This window comes from Aythya ferina (assembly GCF_964211825.1).
Source record: "Aythya ferina genome assembly, chromosome: Z".
NCBI lineage: Eukaryota > Metazoa > Chordata > Aves > Anseriformes > Anatidae > Aythya > Aythya ferina.
Genome location: NC_140299.1, coordinates 17,742,160 through 17,760,585, shown reverse-complemented (window position 1 = coordinate 17,760,585; position 18,426 = coordinate 17,742,160). Strand labels below are relative to the sequence as shown.

At 39.5% G+C, this 18,426-nt stretch overlaps 1 protein-coding gene and 1 long non-coding RNA gene across 7 annotated transcripts in view; one reads left to right on the top strand and one right to left on the bottom strand.

Moving 5' to 3' along the window:
• The window catches only part of LOC311426631, a 30,761-nt gene extending 19,434 nt beyond the window's left edge, over positions 1-11,327 (bottom strand). Inside the window, exons 1-2 of the long non-coding RNA XR_014686894.1 lie at positions 9,447-11,327; positions 6,219-6,259 (exon numbers count right to left, since the gene is read on the bottom strand). This is a non-coding gene — a long non-coding RNA (uncharacterized lncRNA). The remainder of the gene's footprint in view (positions 1-6,218; positions 6,260-9,446) is intronic.
• MOCS2 (molybdenum cofactor synthesis 2) lies at positions 8,771-16,909 on the top strand. 6 transcript variants are annotated; one of them, XM_084503127.1, is made up of 9 exons: positions 8,771-8,867; positions 11,380-11,526; positions 11,636-11,724; positions 12,395-12,504; positions 12,619-12,754; positions 13,675-13,828; positions 15,300-15,423; positions 16,399-16,492; positions 16,668-16,909. In XM_084503127.1, the coding sequence occupies exons 5-8, from the start codon at positions 12,634-12,636 to the stop codon at positions 16,450-16,452; spliced, it is 453 nt and encodes a 150-aa protein (XP_084359253.1). In that variant the 5' UTR covers positions 8,771-8,867; positions 11,380-11,526; positions 11,636-11,724; positions 12,395-12,504; positions 12,619-12,633; the 3' UTR covers positions 16,453-16,492; positions 16,668-16,909. The 6 variants fall into 6 exon arrangements, 4 of the variants coding, with proteins under 4 accessions (XP_084359253.1, XP_084359251.1, XP_084359252.1 ...); XM_084503125.1 differs by lacking the exon at positions 16,399-16,492 and having other exon boundaries at positions 8,772-8,867; XM_084503126.1 differs by lacking the exon at positions 16,399-16,492 and having other exon boundaries at positions 8,772-8,867; positions 11,636-11,783.
• Positions 16,910-18,426: the final 1,517 nt, after the last annotated feature.

The following is an 18,426-nucleotide window of genomic DNA, read 5'->3' as shown; positions in this document are numbered from 1 at the left end:
CTGGGTTTGTTCTGTTAAACTGAAATCACTCTAATAATGTAACACAACAGTGCATGGCCATCCTTTTGCTTCAGCTTGGAGGTACTGTTAACAGAAACTTCACTGCATGTTCTTCATATGCTGAACATGTGCAGTGCAATGGTTTCAAACTCAACTGCACAGGCTCTCATCTTTAATTGATTTCAGCTGCAACATTCATAAAAAAGCTTACCCTAGTCAATCAAGGCACAAGGCATCAGGATTTTCATTGGTGAATATATATTCACCTAATTTGGTGATCTAGATAGCTTAACAAGTACTTTATGGATCAACCAGAATTTCTTTTATTATAACACTTAATGACTGCTGATTAGTTCCCCTTAAAAGTAATTTAGAAGGGAAAAAAAAAAAAAAAAAAAGGCAATGCAGTAAGACAATCAGACAACTCTCTTTCCACTCCTCCCTTCCCCTGATACACAATTATCACTCAGAGAGATACCAAAAATACTTGCTGGGGGCTATAACAAACAAACCTCCATTAATCATCTCTTGTACTTTTCTTGTTAATATCTGAAGAAAGGAAATAATTGCTTAGAGTAGGTCTGGTGCCAAAACAACATCTCAAAATACATGCTTGTGTACATATATACCTCCAGATGTTCTGGCATGAAACTAATTTATATTTAGTGGCTATGAAACACTTGCATGGAGACTTTTCTTCCTCAGTCTGTAGGTGATGCAGAGAGGAATCTCATAAATCGTAAGTTCTTCTTCCTTCCCCAAAATGTCTCTTGAGGATTATGGACCTCAAGAATATATGTAAATTTTTCAAGACTAAATTACTGTGCTAAAGGGAAGATATTGTCCTTCCAGATTACCATTTTTTCTTAGAAAAAATAACCTAAGGATTCTTTAAGTCACCTTTCTCCCTCAGCATATCCAGCAAATTAACATCTTCACAATTGTTTTATCTCCAATCCAACATGCAAGTTTGTTCTCATGCTATGAAACATGTTTCTGTCTAAGCATCCGCTTTGAGGCAAGGACTGAGGATAGTCCTCAGCACAACACCTTTTCTGAATTCTCCAACGCTTTGACTTCCTGTTGGGGATGCAAATATTTTCCTATATTCTCCTAATTCCAGAGATCTATACCATGATATTTCTAATCTTCAAATAACAGTATTTTGTTCCCCTGTCACCAGAAAAGTACTCACAAGACTAAGATTAGCCCAGCCAGCCTGATTTCCCCAGACTACCCCAAGAGTCAATGGTGAAACAGGTTTTACCAGGGTCAAGCAAGAGAATTTAATTCAGCTCTTCTGAATGATTGTTTAGAAAAATTCAGGGGTTTTCACTGCACAGAGTCTAGGGAGATCAACCCTACCAGGTTAAGACAGTTTTTTTGAATGCCTTCCAAAGTGTTTTGGAAATTTCTGTCAAGCTTTTCTGTCCTTTAAAATGCTATGCAGTTTATTTCAAAGAAAAATATCCTCTGCGTTACCTCATGTTGTGTGTAGTCATCTGTATCAAACAACCCTGCAGTCTGCTTGGTGTAACCTTCCCTATTTAATGAATACATCATTACATCCTCCTCAAAGCGTGCAGTCTGCTGGCCTGCTGAATAATGTATCATGCCTGTACAGTTCTGATTGCCTGGCACTTTGGAGCTGGAGAGGAAACCTGATGGTTCACATTCTGTGTTTATGTTGGTGAATGTTCTTGGAGTTCAACAGGGAAAGGAAGTGGGCAGTATTGGTCCTGAATCCTCAGATCCTCAATCTAGCCCAGAGTAATTGCTCTTTGCTTTTTTTTTTTTTTTTTTTTTTTTTTTTTTTTTTTTTTAAGACTGTATAACTTCCACAAATGGAATGGATGTTGTCTGCATATTTCTGTGGATTTAATAAAAATGTGGCTAAAAACTCTGGATTTTTGTTCTCTTTTCAAGGTTAAGAAATAATAAACATTACAAATTTTAATAAGTTCACTAATGTCATCATGCAGCCAGGTTAAAAAAGAATTTTAATTTTATTTCAAAAAATATCTTAACATTTGCCCATCTCTATGTGAATAAAAGTTTTTTCCTTTTTTTTTGTTTGTTTGTTTTAATTTTAAGATTTCTGTTGTATGTAGAATGTGGGGAAAACTGAAAACATTTTTGCCCTAAGAATTGAAAAAGAATAAAACAAAATTTGGGAACCATAATGTTTAAGATTACAATCTTTTCTCTAGCTCTGTTAAGCACAAAGATGCAGTGACAATTGATTGACATGTTTGTTACAGAACCAGATTACACATTGATCTGAGAATAAGATGTCAGCTGGTGCCCTCATGTGGACACGTGTGCTTTTATATATAAGACAAAACAAAGCAATAGGAACTTTAGTCTTGGTTTTGCACATAGAATTTGGACAATCTTTAGGACAGAATTTTTGCATGCAAAATTTGGACAATCTTTAAGATAGGCTTTTATTATTTGCTTGAGGTGTGGGCCATCCTGTGTAGTTGTAAGCAGAATTTCTGAGCTGGATGCCAGAATATAGCATGGCTCAATCTAAATTTGAAATACAAAATTCAACTCATTCTTAACCACACAGCCACAATCTCTCTCTCTCCCTCATAAACTATTGATTCACATTATAAAGTAAATGTTATCAAGCGACTAAGCGACTGGCTTTCAGAACTAATTACACATTTTTCTAGGGTTTGGGAAAAAATCACTAGAATATATTATTTTATGAAAATATAGTGCATATTGGCCGATGGAAATCATTCCAGTTTGATCAGCCTCAGCACAGGATGTTACCAGTAAGGATCTAGTCAAGCTTTTCTTGAAAGGTGCAAAACAGTTAAGTGAAATACGTCCAACACTTCAATAAGAATACTGATTCAGGTTTATATATTGACAGTATGATGACAAAGATCTGCAGACTTTCAGCAAGGCTCCCATGTAGATGGAAAAGAGGGAACATGGCACATTCCATGCTGCAGCCAACCTGGGCAGGGCAGATCTACCCCTAGTGTTTCAAACCACCTACAGTAGGATTCATCTGTGAAGAACTTCTGCATCTTTACAGAGCTTGTGCACTCTTGCTATTACACAAAAACACTAAGCTTTAGATGTTGAATTAATGAGGACATGAACCCAGCAATCTACAGCGTCAGCTGTATAATACAGAATCATTCAGGTTCACCTCTAACATCATCTAGTCCAACCTTTAACCTAACACTGCCAAGTCCACCACAAACGCATGTTACGAAGTTCTAAATCTACTCCTTGTAAGAGTAAAAATAAAAGCTTGAAGGCAAAGTAACTGGAATACTTAAAATGTTATTGAAGGAATTAATCATGGGATACAATCAGAGTCTAAATTAAGCTAGACTGGCATCCTATCATGACTATGCTGTGTGTGCTTCCAGAGGTAGGTAAAGGCACTGATACTAAATACTGGAAAACTTAAAAATAAATAAATAAATAAAACAGTTTTCAAGCTGAGCAAAGTAGCTACAATGATCATAAAGAATTGATAGCTGCAATCTGTATTTTGACGTGACAAGCATCGACCTCAAAACTTTTGTTTCCAGTAGGTAAAGAGGTTGATTTTATTTCCATCAGACACCAATGGATAAGAACAACTCCAATGGAATTCCATTGCCTATGGCAATTCCACATTGTGAAACATTTATTATCTTGTGCAATATTTCAGATTCTTATGCATTATGAAAGCTAGAAGGCCAACAATTTAATCTGGGAATATAAACTAACATGACAAATAATCTATAAGTGTTCCACATCTCTCTGTACAAAGTGCTATACAAAGGAAGTACAGGAGAACATACAGGCCAAGTGAAACAGTAGGTATGAGAGAAATATTATGTTTTTAAACACCATATCAGAGACATGATTTGTAGATTTGAAAATATTCTGAATTTTTTGCCCTTACCACTGCTTTGTTACAAAAATTTGGGGCCTTTGCGGTAAGTAATGCATTTTTGACATTACAATTATTTATTTATTTATTTTGCATAATTACAGGTAACACAGTGGATATTTTAAATATTTAAATCCTCCAGATCAAATATTAGCCAGGTAGATGCAGTTCAGTGCCAGGCAATTTGAAATACAAGGTTCTTTGGAATAAAATCTATCCTTTTGCCTTGGCATCAAAGATTGTGGAAACAGTTTTTAACTTCGCATCATCATTGAGTATCCTAGTGCTGTTTCCCCTCATTCTTTACAGCATATATTATACTGCTTAATGGTTGTCTAAAACTTCATAGTTAGCTTTATTCAAATAATGCCATGTGTATGCTGGTTTAATACAACCTTCAGCTATTCTTCAGGGCAAAGGACAGTAAGGATATGAAAAAGCTCTTCTCTTTAGATATACTGTAGCCATCAACAGAAAAGGAAAATATTTTTTCAAAAAAATGAAAATTTATGGATTTTAAAAATCTTATTTAAGAAGCTATATTTCACTTACTGCTGTTGCTCAATGAAAATTAAATTTAAAAAAAATCTTGTAGAAAAGACTTGCCTGTAAATGAAATAGTTGAGCAGAAATACTTGTGTGCCTATGAATTATAGTTCCAGACTGCTTATACTCTGCCTTAAAGCTGTGTATTCTTTCTCTGTACTTGTGCAATGCATTTATATTGGAAGGCCCTCTTAAAACTGGGTGATCTATTGGTTTAGGGAGCTAAAGATTAATTCCAGATGTGGTCATGCTCTTGTAGCCCTTCAAAAAGTAACTACTGCACCATCTGTTTTGTAATAGACAATGTCAAAGACTGCCAAGGGGGATGTTAAAGACGTTGGTCAAATGGCCACATATACCTCACACACAGGAATTCTAGAGGTCATAGTGCCACAGACAGATTCATATTTTCACTTTTTTCCCCTCCATTCTTCCACCATGGAAACTCAAGGAACAGTTCTCTTTCCTCCCCAAGTAGGAAGGAAATGTTTTCCAGATTATTACCTGTGTTGACATATTTGAGGCCAAATTCATTGGAATGACTGGAATTCATGGTGATATCTCTCTTATACCTGCCCCTCTTTCAGATCCTAGTAGGTTATCCCAAACAGCTTTGTTTTGTTTTAAATGAACTCAGTAGCAGGAGGTTAATGATCAACTGACTTTAAATCTGGCTAGAGGCCCAAGACAAATGGAGGGTGTAAAAGGTAATGAAGGGTTATTCCAGATCATGATAATTTTTATTTTCCCCGGCTAATTCAGGAAGCACAAAGAAAAGTGATCATGTCCATTCTTCTAAATACAGTGTAATGCATCAATATCTACATTTCTGCACCAATGCACTCAGGTGTAGCGCTAACATAGGTAAATTCATCACAACTGTAAAATAGGAATAAGAGAAGTTAACTCAAGGCTTCCAAAGTATAAATCTGAACTTCAGAACAATAACTTGTGATTTATACAAAGAGACCTGAGAAAACGTCTTATTAAATGAAAACACAATGAAACAGAAAGCCTAGTAGAGGTTAGACAGTCACAATCTTGTGCAGTTCTAAAGTATCACTTTTATTACTGCAGTGACACTAAGTAAATCATTGGTAAAAAGAAATTAATAAGATTAATAATACATCAACAGTTCATTCCTCTTTGGTTTTCCCAGTGCATCCAGTCATGTTTTATAACAACTCTTGTAGTAAGTTACTACAAAAATAGTTTAGGACTAGCAGACTGCTTTACCTACTTAAGTTTCATCAACTCTGGTTCTATCCATTCAACAGCACAATACACTATCAGTGCCTTAACTGCAAGCCTAGTGCCTGGGTATGGTTAAGCTAGATCTTCATGTTCAAAGTATGCTGCCGGCAGGTAAGAAAAAAATTAACAAGAATAGTAGCTCCTCAGCATTTGCCTCTCCTTGGTACTGTTAGAATGAAATTTCTATTAAGCCACTCTCTATTGCAGTGGTGTAACAAAATGCTATATAGGAAGATTTGCAATTTTTCAGTATTAAACTATTAAAATAAAGAAAGGTTGGAAAACAGAATATGAAATGTCTGCTTTGAAGGGCTTTGCAACAGCTTTTAAAATTAAAGACATCCAAAAGAATTATCATCTAAGATGCTAAGGTACATATGGACATGGGAGGATGCACACACATCTGTTAGCAAACGCAAAGACCATGCCCTAGAACAAAATTTACTTTAAAATATTAGACTCAATAAACAACACTTAGAACTAACCATTACATGCCGGAGCTATTCACAATTGCAGTCCAAACCAAACAATGCAAGAAGAAAATGGTGCCTGAAAGAAGGATCCAAAATAGGCAAGATGTTAAGGGAACAATTATGTGAATATAGTCTATAAGAATCACAGAGAACAAGAGAACAGACTGTTTTAAAATCCCAGTCTCTACAGTGCTAATGTGTCTCCTCCAGACCAGCAGAAATATTTTTAATTTCATTTTTCATAGGTACTTGTACTGACCATAAACAAAACACAAAACAAGCCAAGATGAGAAAAAAAAAAAAAAAAAAAAAAAAAAAAAAAGCTATTTCAATAAAATTCACTCTTGGAAACCAAGAAACTGTTTCTGAGTCTAATATTCTTGGAATAAAAGACCTCCACAATTAACAGGTACGTAGGGACAGTTTTTGTTGGATATTGATAATATACCTTGGCTTAATTTCTGATCATTTTTCTTAAGAACTGCTAGCCTCATTAATTGGTTCTAGAACATAGTTAATAGATTCTAAGAGTCACACATCATGTGCCATGTTGGCCCAAATTCTGCCTTTAACTGAGTCACATAACATAGGGATGAAAACTGACCCATCCTTTCAAACATGCACAAAAAGTGGCTTTGGTGAGTTATTAGCTGGAGCTTAAATAAAGAAAACCCAGAAACTTGCTGCTTGTAATTGCTCCCTCCTTATTCCACAGTGGACCTCACTCTAAATCCAACTCCAAATCTAGGGATAAATCTTTCAGAGCTTACGGTTTTGTGAGCTGAGAGGCTAATTCGCTGCAGCTGAGCCCATCTACTCACTTGCTCGACTCTGAGGATATGACACCTGTGGCACATCTTTTGCACTGGAAGAATGTGACAGCAACTTTCTAGCTAGTGGCTAGGTCATATGCACCTTGTCAAAGTGATCTATTTCATTTAAGATGTATAGATCCAAAATTACATAGCCCAGAGAAGAAAAGAAAGCAACTATTTTATTCACCTGACACATGCCCTCTTGAGGAGAGTTCAATTTGTAACAGTAGTTAATCATTCACAAACAAAATAATAGAGTTTTAAAAAATAGAGTTATTTTAAAAAATAACTCATTTGTTCCTCACAGCAGAGGAATAAGACATGGTGTACAAAATGTAAACTCCATGAAAATAATTGCATTTCTGTTGCACATTTTCTAGGGGCAACGGGGGGGGAGGGGAGGGGGGAGGGAGTCAGTGTGGAAGGGAGGAACTTTATCACTTTAACTTTGTACAGTAGAAAGCTCCTACTGTCTGTATCATAGTACCTCAGAAGCAAGAATCAGATGTGGAAAGATCTATTTCTATTCTCAGTGACCTTTTGAAACGATGGGATAGCAGTTCTAATTTTGAGGGCAGTTTTTATTATTTTTTTTTTTTTTTCTGCCAGCATTGCATCCATCTAGGATACTGCAACCTACCCCCACCACAAACACCTGTTTGCACACTGCAAGCTCAACGTCACTACTAACAGTTAAGGGTTTCCCCCTACTTGGTGTGGTGGAAGGAGTTGCTGTTTGACTGCTGTGAGGTTTTATGTGTTGCTCAGTAAACAGCACAGAAATAACCCCAGCCACACAAGACGGCTGGGACTGGAGCTTGGAGTTTGGCAAACTGTGCTTGCCGAGCCACTGCCAAGGCCTGCCTGGCACTTACACACCCTGCACTGTTATGCTGTCCCCTCACTGCACAGGCCACCAGCTTGGATTCCTCCACCCACCGACTTCCCACATTAGCAATCACTGGAGGCCTACGGGGCATTGGGGTTGCTCAGTCCAGAGGAGGCTCAGGGGAGACCTTATTGCTCTCTACAGCTACCTGAAAGAAAGGTGAGGGGGCGCTGGGGGTCAGCCTCTTCTCACAGATAACTAGTGATAGGACTAGAGGGAATGGCCTCAAGTTGTGCCAGGGGAGGTTTAGGTTGGAAATTAGGAGACATTTCTTCTCCTAAAGAGTGGTCAGGCACTGGGACGGGTTGCCCAGGGAGGTGGTGGAGTCACTGTCCCTGGGGGTGTTCAAGGGAAGGCTGGACATGGTGCTTGGGGACATGGTTTAGTGGGTGACATTGGTGGTAAGGGGGTGGTTGGACCAGATGATCTTGGAGGGCTTTTCCAACCTTAATGATTCTATTCTATTCCACAGGGAGACAGGCAATGCTGTGCCAAGGCAGTCTCTATATTCTAAGCGAGGTTTTATCAATGTTTGAGCGGATTTTTGGCTTTCGTACGTTACATATAGCTATGACACATACATGCGGCTTACATACAACGTGTGCCATGCAGTGGATGCATGACTCCTGTAACTACTTGCAGACACCCCCAGGCACTGCAGGGACCAAACCTATCCCCAGATCTGCCTTTTGGGGGTCTGCCTGCAAAGCTACGGCCCATGTGCGGGCTGCACACCCGCCATCGCCTTCCGAAGCCCCTCGGGGCCGTCTCCCCGGGAGGTTTCACCGCGGGGTACAGACGCCGGAGCGGGGCCGCCCTGCCCGGCCTGGCCCGGCCTAGCAGCCCGCAGCCGGGCCCCGCCACGCTCCAGGCGCAGGCCGCAAGGGGCGGGCCGGGCTCGGCGCCGCTCTCCCGGGCGCAGGCGCCGGCGTGAGGCCGAGGCTGTGCCGGCCGGGCACGGCGGCTCCATGCGCTGCCAGGTGAGTGCCGCCGGCCCCGGCCTCCCGTCGGGCCGGGGGTCCCTCGGGCCCGGCCTGCAGGAGGCAGGTGGCCGCGCTCGGTTACAAAAACACTTCTTCCCGGTGTCCCCCCCCAGGTGACGGTGCTGTACTTTGCCAGGAGCGCTGAGCTGGCGGGGCTGCGCTCCGAGAGCGTTTCTGTGCCGCAGCGGCTCACCTCCCTGCAGCTCTGGGAAGAAATTGTTAAAATCCATCCAAGGTATTTGGGGAAGGCGCTGCTGAGGTGCACACCGTGTAGCGTTTGTGGGGTGTTTTTTTTGTTTGTTTGTTTGGTTTTGTTTTTGGTTTTGTTTTCTAAACAAATTCAGCGTTTAGGGTTCAGCTATAACAAGTATCAGTATTTTGGTATCCTAACAGAAGTGAACTTTTCTTGTACACTCCAGTGAGTATCTCATATGTTGGCCAGTTACAAAGAGTATGGCTTTACGTAAACACTAAGGAAGGCGAGGTCTGATATGTGTGCCTAAAAGTGAGGCATCGGTCCTGTTCTCCAGGAGAACCAGTGTGAAGTAACTCTGCATAAATGTTTTGATCACTTACCTTTAACTGGCTATTAATCTGAGTTTACAGCACTCTCTGGAAGAAGGGTGAAGAAGGGAACTGAAGTCCCTTACAGAATAAATTCTTTCAGTCACTCTCACACCTTCGGCCACCTCTGTTTTGGAAAAAGAAAAAGCACTGTTGTTTGCATTTCACAGGGAGTCTGATCTTGTGCTTCCTGGGGGTGGCAGCAGAATTGCCATCTCAGGTTAAGGCAGAGGGAATGAGCTCAGTCCTGACAGGAGTAAATCTAATGTACAAAGGTGCAATGTCATTTAGAAAAAAGAAAATAAAGAAAAAAAGGCATAACAAGGTTAAGATCTTAATGATTTACTGTTGAATGCAGCAGAGTTTCCATAACTTTGGACTTAGGATCCAAAGTCTTCCTTTAGGCACAGTGCTTCTTTATTAGATCTCAAAGGATATGAAAAAAATAAATAAATCTTAGCAATGGCAGCTGTTTCCAAAGGAGAAGCTCTAACAAGACTTTAGAGCAGGGGGCTTTTCATCACATAGAATGCGACCAAGTGCATTTTGGTGGAGGAGGCAGTAAGAAATGGGAATATTTTACTTCATAGTCTATTACTTGGTGTCAGAAGCAGCAACACCTTTGGTCAGTTTGCGAATTTTGTCAGCTTCACCCTGTTGTGAAAGATGACTTGGAGCCATACATTTTGCATGTGCAGTTACTTCACAGCGGCCTTCTTGGAAAATGCTTCTGTTCTTAGCTTTTCTGGAAAAACTCAACATAATTGTAGGGCACTGACCACAGACTTCTATTCACATTGCTAATGGATATTCAAACTGCAGCTTGAGCACACTTGACAATACTCTTCTGTTCTACCCATTTTCCCCAATGAATTCACTTGCAAGTGACATTAATTAGAAACCATCCTTTTAATGGGCACTTTAGTTCCGTAGTTACATGCAGTTCTTTGGTGACTTGCTTTACTTTTGTACAGTTCCTCCCTTCAGTCTGTCTTCTGAGTCAGTGCTACTGTGTTTTGCTCAGCCAGTGCCTTGCCCACTTTTGTCTATCTGGCTGGTAGGAAATAAGTTGATTTTTAGATGTACCCTTTTGGCATGCATGCTAGTTTCTAGGTAATACAGCTCTCCACTGTCTGCGCTAGATTCTGTAGTTTCAAACAATACTGTTCTTACGTGTGCATCTGCTAAATTAAAATGTTGGCATACTTGTCTGGTATCTTACTGGTGTTGTCCTCATACTCACTGTGTAATTGCTCTTGGTTGTGAAAGCAGGTCCCTGCTTCATGGTATCCAGAGCTGTGGACTCTCACACCAACATCTCACAAACATGAAGGCCAAAAAAAACCCAGAAGATATGACAGAAAATGCACCTTGTATGCCCTCTTAGTAGTGTTGCTGCCCCCTTATCAATAGCAAATTTCAAGCCTGCAAAGACCAAAAGCCTCATAATCAGTGAGGTTACAAAAGAGGAATACTTTGACCACTTCATGAAATTACAAGAATGAAATCTCTCAACACTTCTTTCTGCTGTGCAGTCCAGCCAGACTGAACTGGGGGAACGTTTCCTTCTAATCCCAAATCAGATAGTTTGTATGCTTTTGAGTTACATACTTATTTGTTAGAAGCTTCTATAGTGGTTTAAATTGGCAAGTTTTGATGTAGTTTATGCAAGCTAATGACAAACCTCAATATCTGACTTCTGAAAATGGTACATAATTGGTTTCTTCCTAGCTACAACAAAAAAAAAAATCCAAGAGTAGGAGGTGGGTGTTCATGATGTATGATATTTCTAAAAGTATACTGGAAGCAGAGTTGCTTAAGTCTCAGCAGTATTAGCTTCAGCTGCCCTAGCCTGCACACCAGTTTGTTGTTTAATGAAATCTCATTGTTAAATGCAAGCACTCTATTTAGAAACATATTTGTTCTTCTACCATTCCCCCTTCAGGCTTGGTGTCATCCAGGATCAAGTGATTTTTGCTGTTCAGCAGGAGTACGTGCTTCTTGGAGATCAGCTCCTGGTCCTGCAGACAGGAGACGAGGTTGCCATCATCCCACCAATTAGTGGAGGCTGAATTTATGCAACTTCTGTTAGGTACGTATCAATGTATCACTTCTGGCTTAGGAGAATGTCCTGTGGAGGATCATCCTGAGCTAGAATATCTCAAGGACTCTGTATAATCTTCTTATATTTTTTTATTTAGGTCCAGAGATGTGATGTGCAGTTCTCCCATAAAAGCATAACTTGTATTTCCTGCTGGAGAGAATCATTGTGCTGACCAGAAACTATAAGGTGCTGCATAAATAAATAATTAACATGTATGCAGTAAGTGGAAGAAAGTTGTCAGCGAGGTCAGGCATTGTTCTGTTTCTGTTTTTTAGGTCTTGTTACGCTTTAGTAGTTGTTTCTGGCTGTCAGTAGATACTCAGCTTGTCTGTGTTAGATAATAATGAAAGATGTCCCACCACTTTTTAACGGTAAAGATGGTATAAAAAAATGCTGATTAAAAACACTTTTTTTTTTTTGTGGTTGTCAAAAGATCAGGTATCCTTAGAATATCTCATTTCTTTGCATGCTTTCAAGTGCCAGACTCTGTATTTACTGCAGCTTGTTTCATTGCTGCTGCTCAGTCTGCATCTCCTCTTCATTCTTAGACAAACCGATAACTGGTTTCTACACAGAGCAGCTAGAAGTGGCACCAGAGTCACTGAAACAGGCCAATAGGAAGAAGACTTGATGAATGTCCTGGAGAGTAAATTAAACTTCAGATTGGAATCCAACAATCTCTGTTTATCAAAATCTCTGGTTTAAACTGTTTGATTTCAGGATAGGACAGGGAGAAGGGGCTGACAATCTCACCACAGATCTGCTAGCACAGTGTTCCATGCTGGTGGACTGTACTGTTAAGCCAAGGCCTTGAACTAGTTCTTGTTGCATCCTAATGAACTAGACTTTCCTACAGGGAAGGAACCTATATGCATTAGAAAGAGGTTGTTCCATGATATTTCCACTTGATATTCTCTCAGCAAGTCTGCCGAGAAGTGAATTTGCCATAGAGACTGGTCTCTTGGGGTAAGTAACTAGATGGTGCATGCTTTCTGAATAAATTGGGGCATCAGTACTGGATAAAAGGCAGTTGGCAAATGCTCTTATTGCCAAAAACAACATCAGTCTGTTTGGTTTCAGCTCTTCTAGTGAGCCATGGGTGAAAGTGAAGATGTGCCAAAAGATTTTATCAAGCTCAAGTCTGAAAAACTGTCTGTAGATGAAGTGTCAGAGCTGGTCATTTCACCAAACTGTGGGGCAGTGTCTCTGTTCATTGGTGAGTTTAATGTTTCATAGCTGGATCTCTGGTGTGTTAATAGTCTAATAAATGGAACCCAGATTGTCCCACACACAAGACTCGTGCTTCTCAAATAAATAAATTCTTGGACTGAACCCAGGACATTTAGAAAACTCATTCTGAAATATTTAGAACAAGACCATGGCAAGTCTTAAACAGTTGCACTGGGTCTCAGTGGTGAGAAGCTTTCCTGCTGGTATGGGTCTCCTAGGGCTGAACAGAACAGCAGTGCTGGAGGGCAGGACTGCTTAGGAGTTATTCAGCTATCCCCTTGGACACAGTTTATTTGTGGTGGGAAGTGGGAAGTTGTGGCTCTGCAAACCTTAGGCCCTCACCTGTGTGAAAGCTGCTGCAACTCAGATCTCGGTTGTTGCCCAGGGTGGTGGTGGAATCACCATCCCTGGGGGTATTTAAGGAAAGGTTTGAGCTGGCACTTAGGGACATGGTTTAGTGGGTGACATTTGTGGTAGGGGGTTGGTTGGGCCAGATGGTCTTGGAAATCTTTTCCAATCTTAATGATTCTATGATTTTATGATTTGAAGGCAAAGTACTGTTCTACCAGTGTTGAAGGTCAAGGCTGATAGCTCTATCCTGTCACTTAATGTCCAGATCTTCAAACCCTTTTTTGCTCAAACCTAAGTCCCAGTGGGCTTCTAAATACTGAACACTTAAATAGTTAACACAAAAGATGCCCTAGCCTTGGGCCTTACAGACTGCAGACTTGTATCTGTAAATTCATCCTTGTATGTTAAAAATTTGTATTGTTTGAATAATCTCTATGCAGACATGATTAGAAGAAGCATTTGTGTTTGCATAGTGCTGACCTTGGCCATAGTGGGTGATCCTGAGTTTTACTCAGTATTTATTGTTGCTTTTGGTTGATAATTCTTTGTGTTTAGGTACTACGAGAAATAATTTTGAAGGGAAAAAAGTAATTCACTTAGAGTATGAAGCATATACGTCAATGGCAGAGATGGAAATAAAGAAAATCTGCAGAGATGTTAGACAGAAATGGCCATCAGTCAAACATATTGCAATGCACCATAGACTTGGGTATGTATGTCCAGGCCCTGTCTTTCTGCAAATGGTATACTAATCCTTGTCTGGTTCTTGGGCGTGCTTACATACTTACAGGATATGCAGGAGTCTGTGTGATAGAAGGCAGCAAAACTTGCTGCAGGATCAAGCTGTTACTGCAGAAATAAGTTTCAGAATTTTTGTTGTTTTTTTTTGGAAATGTGTTTACTGGTACTGTTTGCTGGAACCCATTGAACCTGCAGAACCTTGATCCCGGTGTGATGGTTTGAGAGTGCAGAGAAGGAAATGAGATTTACTTGCAGGAATGCAGACGCTGTTAGGGCTTTTTTTGCATCCCACCCTCTTTTTTTTTTTTTTTTTTTTTTTTTTTTTTTTTTTTTTTAGAAGATACAAAGTTGAGTTGGCACTTCTCTTCTATTGCAGTGCTGCAGATTGTCAGTTTCTTGTCAGATTTAAGATTTGCCATACAGAACCCAAAAGCTTAGAATATGAAGAAAGGGAAAGACATGATAATTGGCAGCCATGCTTGTAGGAAAACCTCCAGTTGTTCCTTGAGTCCTGGATAAGCATGTTTTGTTGGGTACAGAACAAGGAACACTAGTGTCTGACATATTCCTGAGCCTTCACTGTTCATCAGGTTTCTGACTAAAATATCAGGACTTGCATTGTATGCAAATTTGATTTACAAATGTTTGTTTCCTTTTCTCTCAGCAGGAGGAACGTTGTGTGATCACAAAGGTTAATGTTAGCTCTGAAGGGCAGTTTCTTTGGATTTCCTCTATAGTCAAGAGAAAAAGTGATTCTCTCAAAGGCAGCTCAAAGCACTGAAGCTTAGATTTTTCCTCTGAGCTCTTTTCCAATGGAGCCTTGCTATAGAAGGAGGATTGGAAGGCAGCTTTTGGGAATACTGTCTTTGTGAGGAGGAAGACAAAACCTTGTGCTACTTCTGTTAGCTTAGTTTAGAAAAAAATGACACACACTAAATGGAAAAACATACTTCTGCCAAATTCTGATTTCAAATTAAAGTTTTATTGCAAAATCTGTGTAGTTTGAGGTGCATAATTGCCTGTTTCACATATTGTTATGCAGACTGAGATGATCTCTCAGGTTTCAGATAATACCTTCCTGACCTGTTATTGTTCATTTTTAAGCCAGCTTCAATCGAGTTTCCTATGCATTGTTGCAGATAGCAATTTTCCCCTCTTAATTCCATAGACTTTTTTTTAAATAAAAAGAATGGAAGAAAAATGCCTATGGCTGGTTTTATTTATTCTAGAGTATGGAATTCTCACATCTGGTACTGATTTTGGTTGTGGTTTTCTTTCTCTTTAAAAGTGCATAATCTTTTGGACATGGCTTGACACTTGCTCAGTATGAATGAGTCAGGAGAGCATGTGGCCAGAATACTGACGTGACATGGCTATGACTTTTGGGTGCTCTTGATGTTAAGCATTAGCTAAAGCTGCTGTTCCTCTTCTCTCCCTAGAGTGGTTCCAATAACTGAAGCAAGTGTAATTATTGCAGTGTCGTCTCCACACAGAACAGAATCCCTTGAGGCTGTAATGTACTGCATCAACACCTTAAAAGCGTTCGTCCCAATATGGAAAAAGGTATGCTTGGGACAAATTTGATTCCAGCCTGTGCAGAGTCTTAAACAGCTGGGCTGGAGGCTGCTGCTGGCTCTGTGGGAAAGAGCTGAAGCATTATGTGCAGCATTTGCTCTTGATGGGGTGCTTTTTTTAGCAGTGGTAAGTTTCCTTTAATGCAGCCAGGCTATTTGTGGTACATCAGGCACCTGGCAGGTCCTTTCTTGCCTGTATCTCCCAGATACTCTTCTTCTTTACTTCTTCCTGGGGACAGACTGAAAAAGTCCTGAGCTCGCTTTTGGGTGGCAAAGTTCAGTTCTGTGTAGGCTTGTGGAAGAGCCTTGAGTCATCTCTGCATTGGACAGCATTGCAGTTTGCAAGTAAAAGTGGCATTTTTCTTTTTTTCCCCATGGCCTTGAGTAAGCACGAAGCATTAAGCAACAGTGCACGTAAGCATAGCAACAGCACACAATGGAGGGATGTGCAGAGGTCCCAAAGCTCATATGGGGACACAACAATGTGTGAAGAGACCAGCCCAGGTCTAGAAAGAGCCATGTTGTATAACCACAATGTTCCATGGAAGTAACAAACATTACCTCTGCCTTCTATCCTAGTCAAAACTTGGCATGTGGTAACAGTGCTTTTCTGAGTTACTGCTCATTGTAAAACACTGTCTTCAGTATCTCCGCTTTTCTGACACCTCCTTCAGGAGTCTGGAGTTTTGTGGTCTCAGAAGAATAATCAGGCTCAGAACACTGCTGAATTTGCCACTTGGGACTGGACTGCTGCTGAGTAGTCCAGTCTGTCCTGAAAATGTAAAGCTGTATTTTGGGTATTGGTGTCTCTCTCTTTTTTTTAACATCATCATTTTATATACATTTAAGTACTCTCATTCCTAAAAATTATGTTATAGCAGGTTAACATGGCATCATCTAAAAGGGGCAGTATTTCAGACACGAACACTCTGTACTCTACAGCTTTTACATCCTTTTCTTCTAGATCTCTTTTAAGGAACCTCAGCTTAGATGGGTCCTTCTAAATGGGTCCTTCTAAATTTAAAAGGTTCAGCCTAAGGTTCAGCATCTGCCCACATGTAAGTAAGTGTTTTCTAAGGATGTTGTCCCCCTTTCTGTTTGCCAGCTAAGTACTGTGTAGTCCTGATGTGATCAGTAAATTATAGCAGGATGGCTGTTGAGTTGTTTGGCCTGGCTTGCGGCTGTATGTAGCAGACTCCCACAATATTTCCCGTTCTTTGTTTGTATTTGCAGGAGATTTATGAGGATGAATATTCTTGGAAAGAAAACAAGGAATGCTTTTGGGCAAATTCAGAAAAATAACTGTACTCTTTTATAAATAAATTGTTACTGCTCCTGATGAACATACTGATGTAGCTTTGAGTTGTTCTTACTATTGAATCTATATGATTTTAAACAGTAGTAATAGACATTGCAATCTGAATAGTTTAATCAAGACTGTATAAAATGAATGACTAATAAACAGGATTTCTGAATGTTCTTGACTCTCTTTTGAAATCGTCTCTTTGTGCTTTTCAGCATGGAGTTCGTTTTTAAAACTCTCTTCCCTAAAATTCTTGGTTGCAAGTCATTTAGTCCTCTGTGATATATACTGCTTTAATTCCTTTTTGTTTTTAGTCTTTGTTAGTTGTCTGCATGAGAGGTCACAACAGGACAATTGGGTTATTTTTTTTTATCTTAAAAAAAAAAAAGTTTAATTTTATGTGATTGCAGAGTCAGTTTGCGAGCTTTATGCTGTTTTGACATTCTTGTAACATGAAAGCTACTTGAACTAGATTAAAAATGTTGGTACAGACAGGGAAGAACATATAAACTATACCCCAGAGTTATTAACTTTTTAGTAGTGGTTACTTTCCAGTAGCTGTGTCTCACAGAAACATGCAGCTGATAGAAGTCCATTACATTAAAAAAATATGTACAGACCTTGATTCAAAGTTAATTTTAATACTCTACCAGCAACAAACTTGCATTAGCTATAACATGTAAACCTGTAACTACTTGATGATGTCTAGACATGATTAATTTTGAAGGAGGTTTTTTGGCTGTGTAATTCTGTGGTGATGCAGAAAAAAAGGACATATGAATAGGTTTAATTAATTTTAGTAGTTTAACCTTAGCCAGGCTAGGATTCAAAGTCATCAAAATGGAGTAGTTGTTCAAAGAAAACTGAAATCTTTAGATTTTTTTGCAGTTTATATATGAATAGCTTAAATTCACATTTATGATTTTAATAGTTTTTATTTCATTACTGTTTTGAAACCTACTTAAAGAAAAAAAAAAGACTGACATGGTAAGAATTATGAAAAAGCCTGAAGAATTAAAAAGAAGCCTGTGCTCTCTAAATAATGGGCTGCTCATAGGAGTAAGATTATTTTCTTATTGTTCTTAACCAAGACAGTTTAGATGCTAAGAGTTCAAGGTGTCATCGTGTATGGCATTTTTACCAACACTAAGAGGCGTTTTTTATCTTGTCATCATTATCAGTGTAGATAAGATAGTTATAAGGGAAGGGGGGTGGGGAAAAGAGAAGTAAAATTATTTACTAAAGCTTGTATATCATAACACATTCTTAAGCTTCAGCTGTATAAATCCTTTTCATTGTGTCTGCAGTAAAAGTCTTCAAAAAGCTGCTAGCAGCACAAAATAAAACAAGAAAAATAGGCTATCATAATTTTTCCCCCGTGATCTCAATCAGCTTTACTACTTAGTGATGTTTAATGTATCTAGGTTAAGTAAAATCCAATGAAACGCACAACTTCAGGTAGAGGCATGGTTAAACTGCCTATTACTGCTGCGTTTTCCCTCAGTGGAAGTGAGTTCTTCCTCTGCAGCCAGCAGCTGCTTCTTGCGTGCATGCACATACACAGCTTCCAAACCATGTGGGGCCTATTATCCAGGCAGAGCTGAGCAAGTTCAAGGTTGCTTTTTCTGATATTGAAGAGAAGGCCTCTGGTATTTGAGTGTCATTTTGCTGAGAATTTTACAGAATCCT

What these genes read in the sequence shown, in the direction of transcription:
- MOCS2 (XM_084503125.1), top strand. Translation starts at nt 12,634, where the DNA reads ATGGGTGAAAGTGAAGATGTGCCAAAAGATTTTATCAAGCTCAAGTCT. An exon ending in GGCAGTGTCTCTGTTCATTG is followed by an intron (nt 12,755 to 13,674) that starts GTGAGTTTAATG and finishes CTTTGTGTTTAG; the next exon opens with GTACTACGAGAAATAATTTT. An exon ending in TCGTCCCAATATGGAAAAAG is followed by an intron (nt 15,424 to 16,667) that starts GTATGCTTGGGA and finishes TTGTATTTGCAG; the next exon opens with GAGATTTATGAGGATGAATA.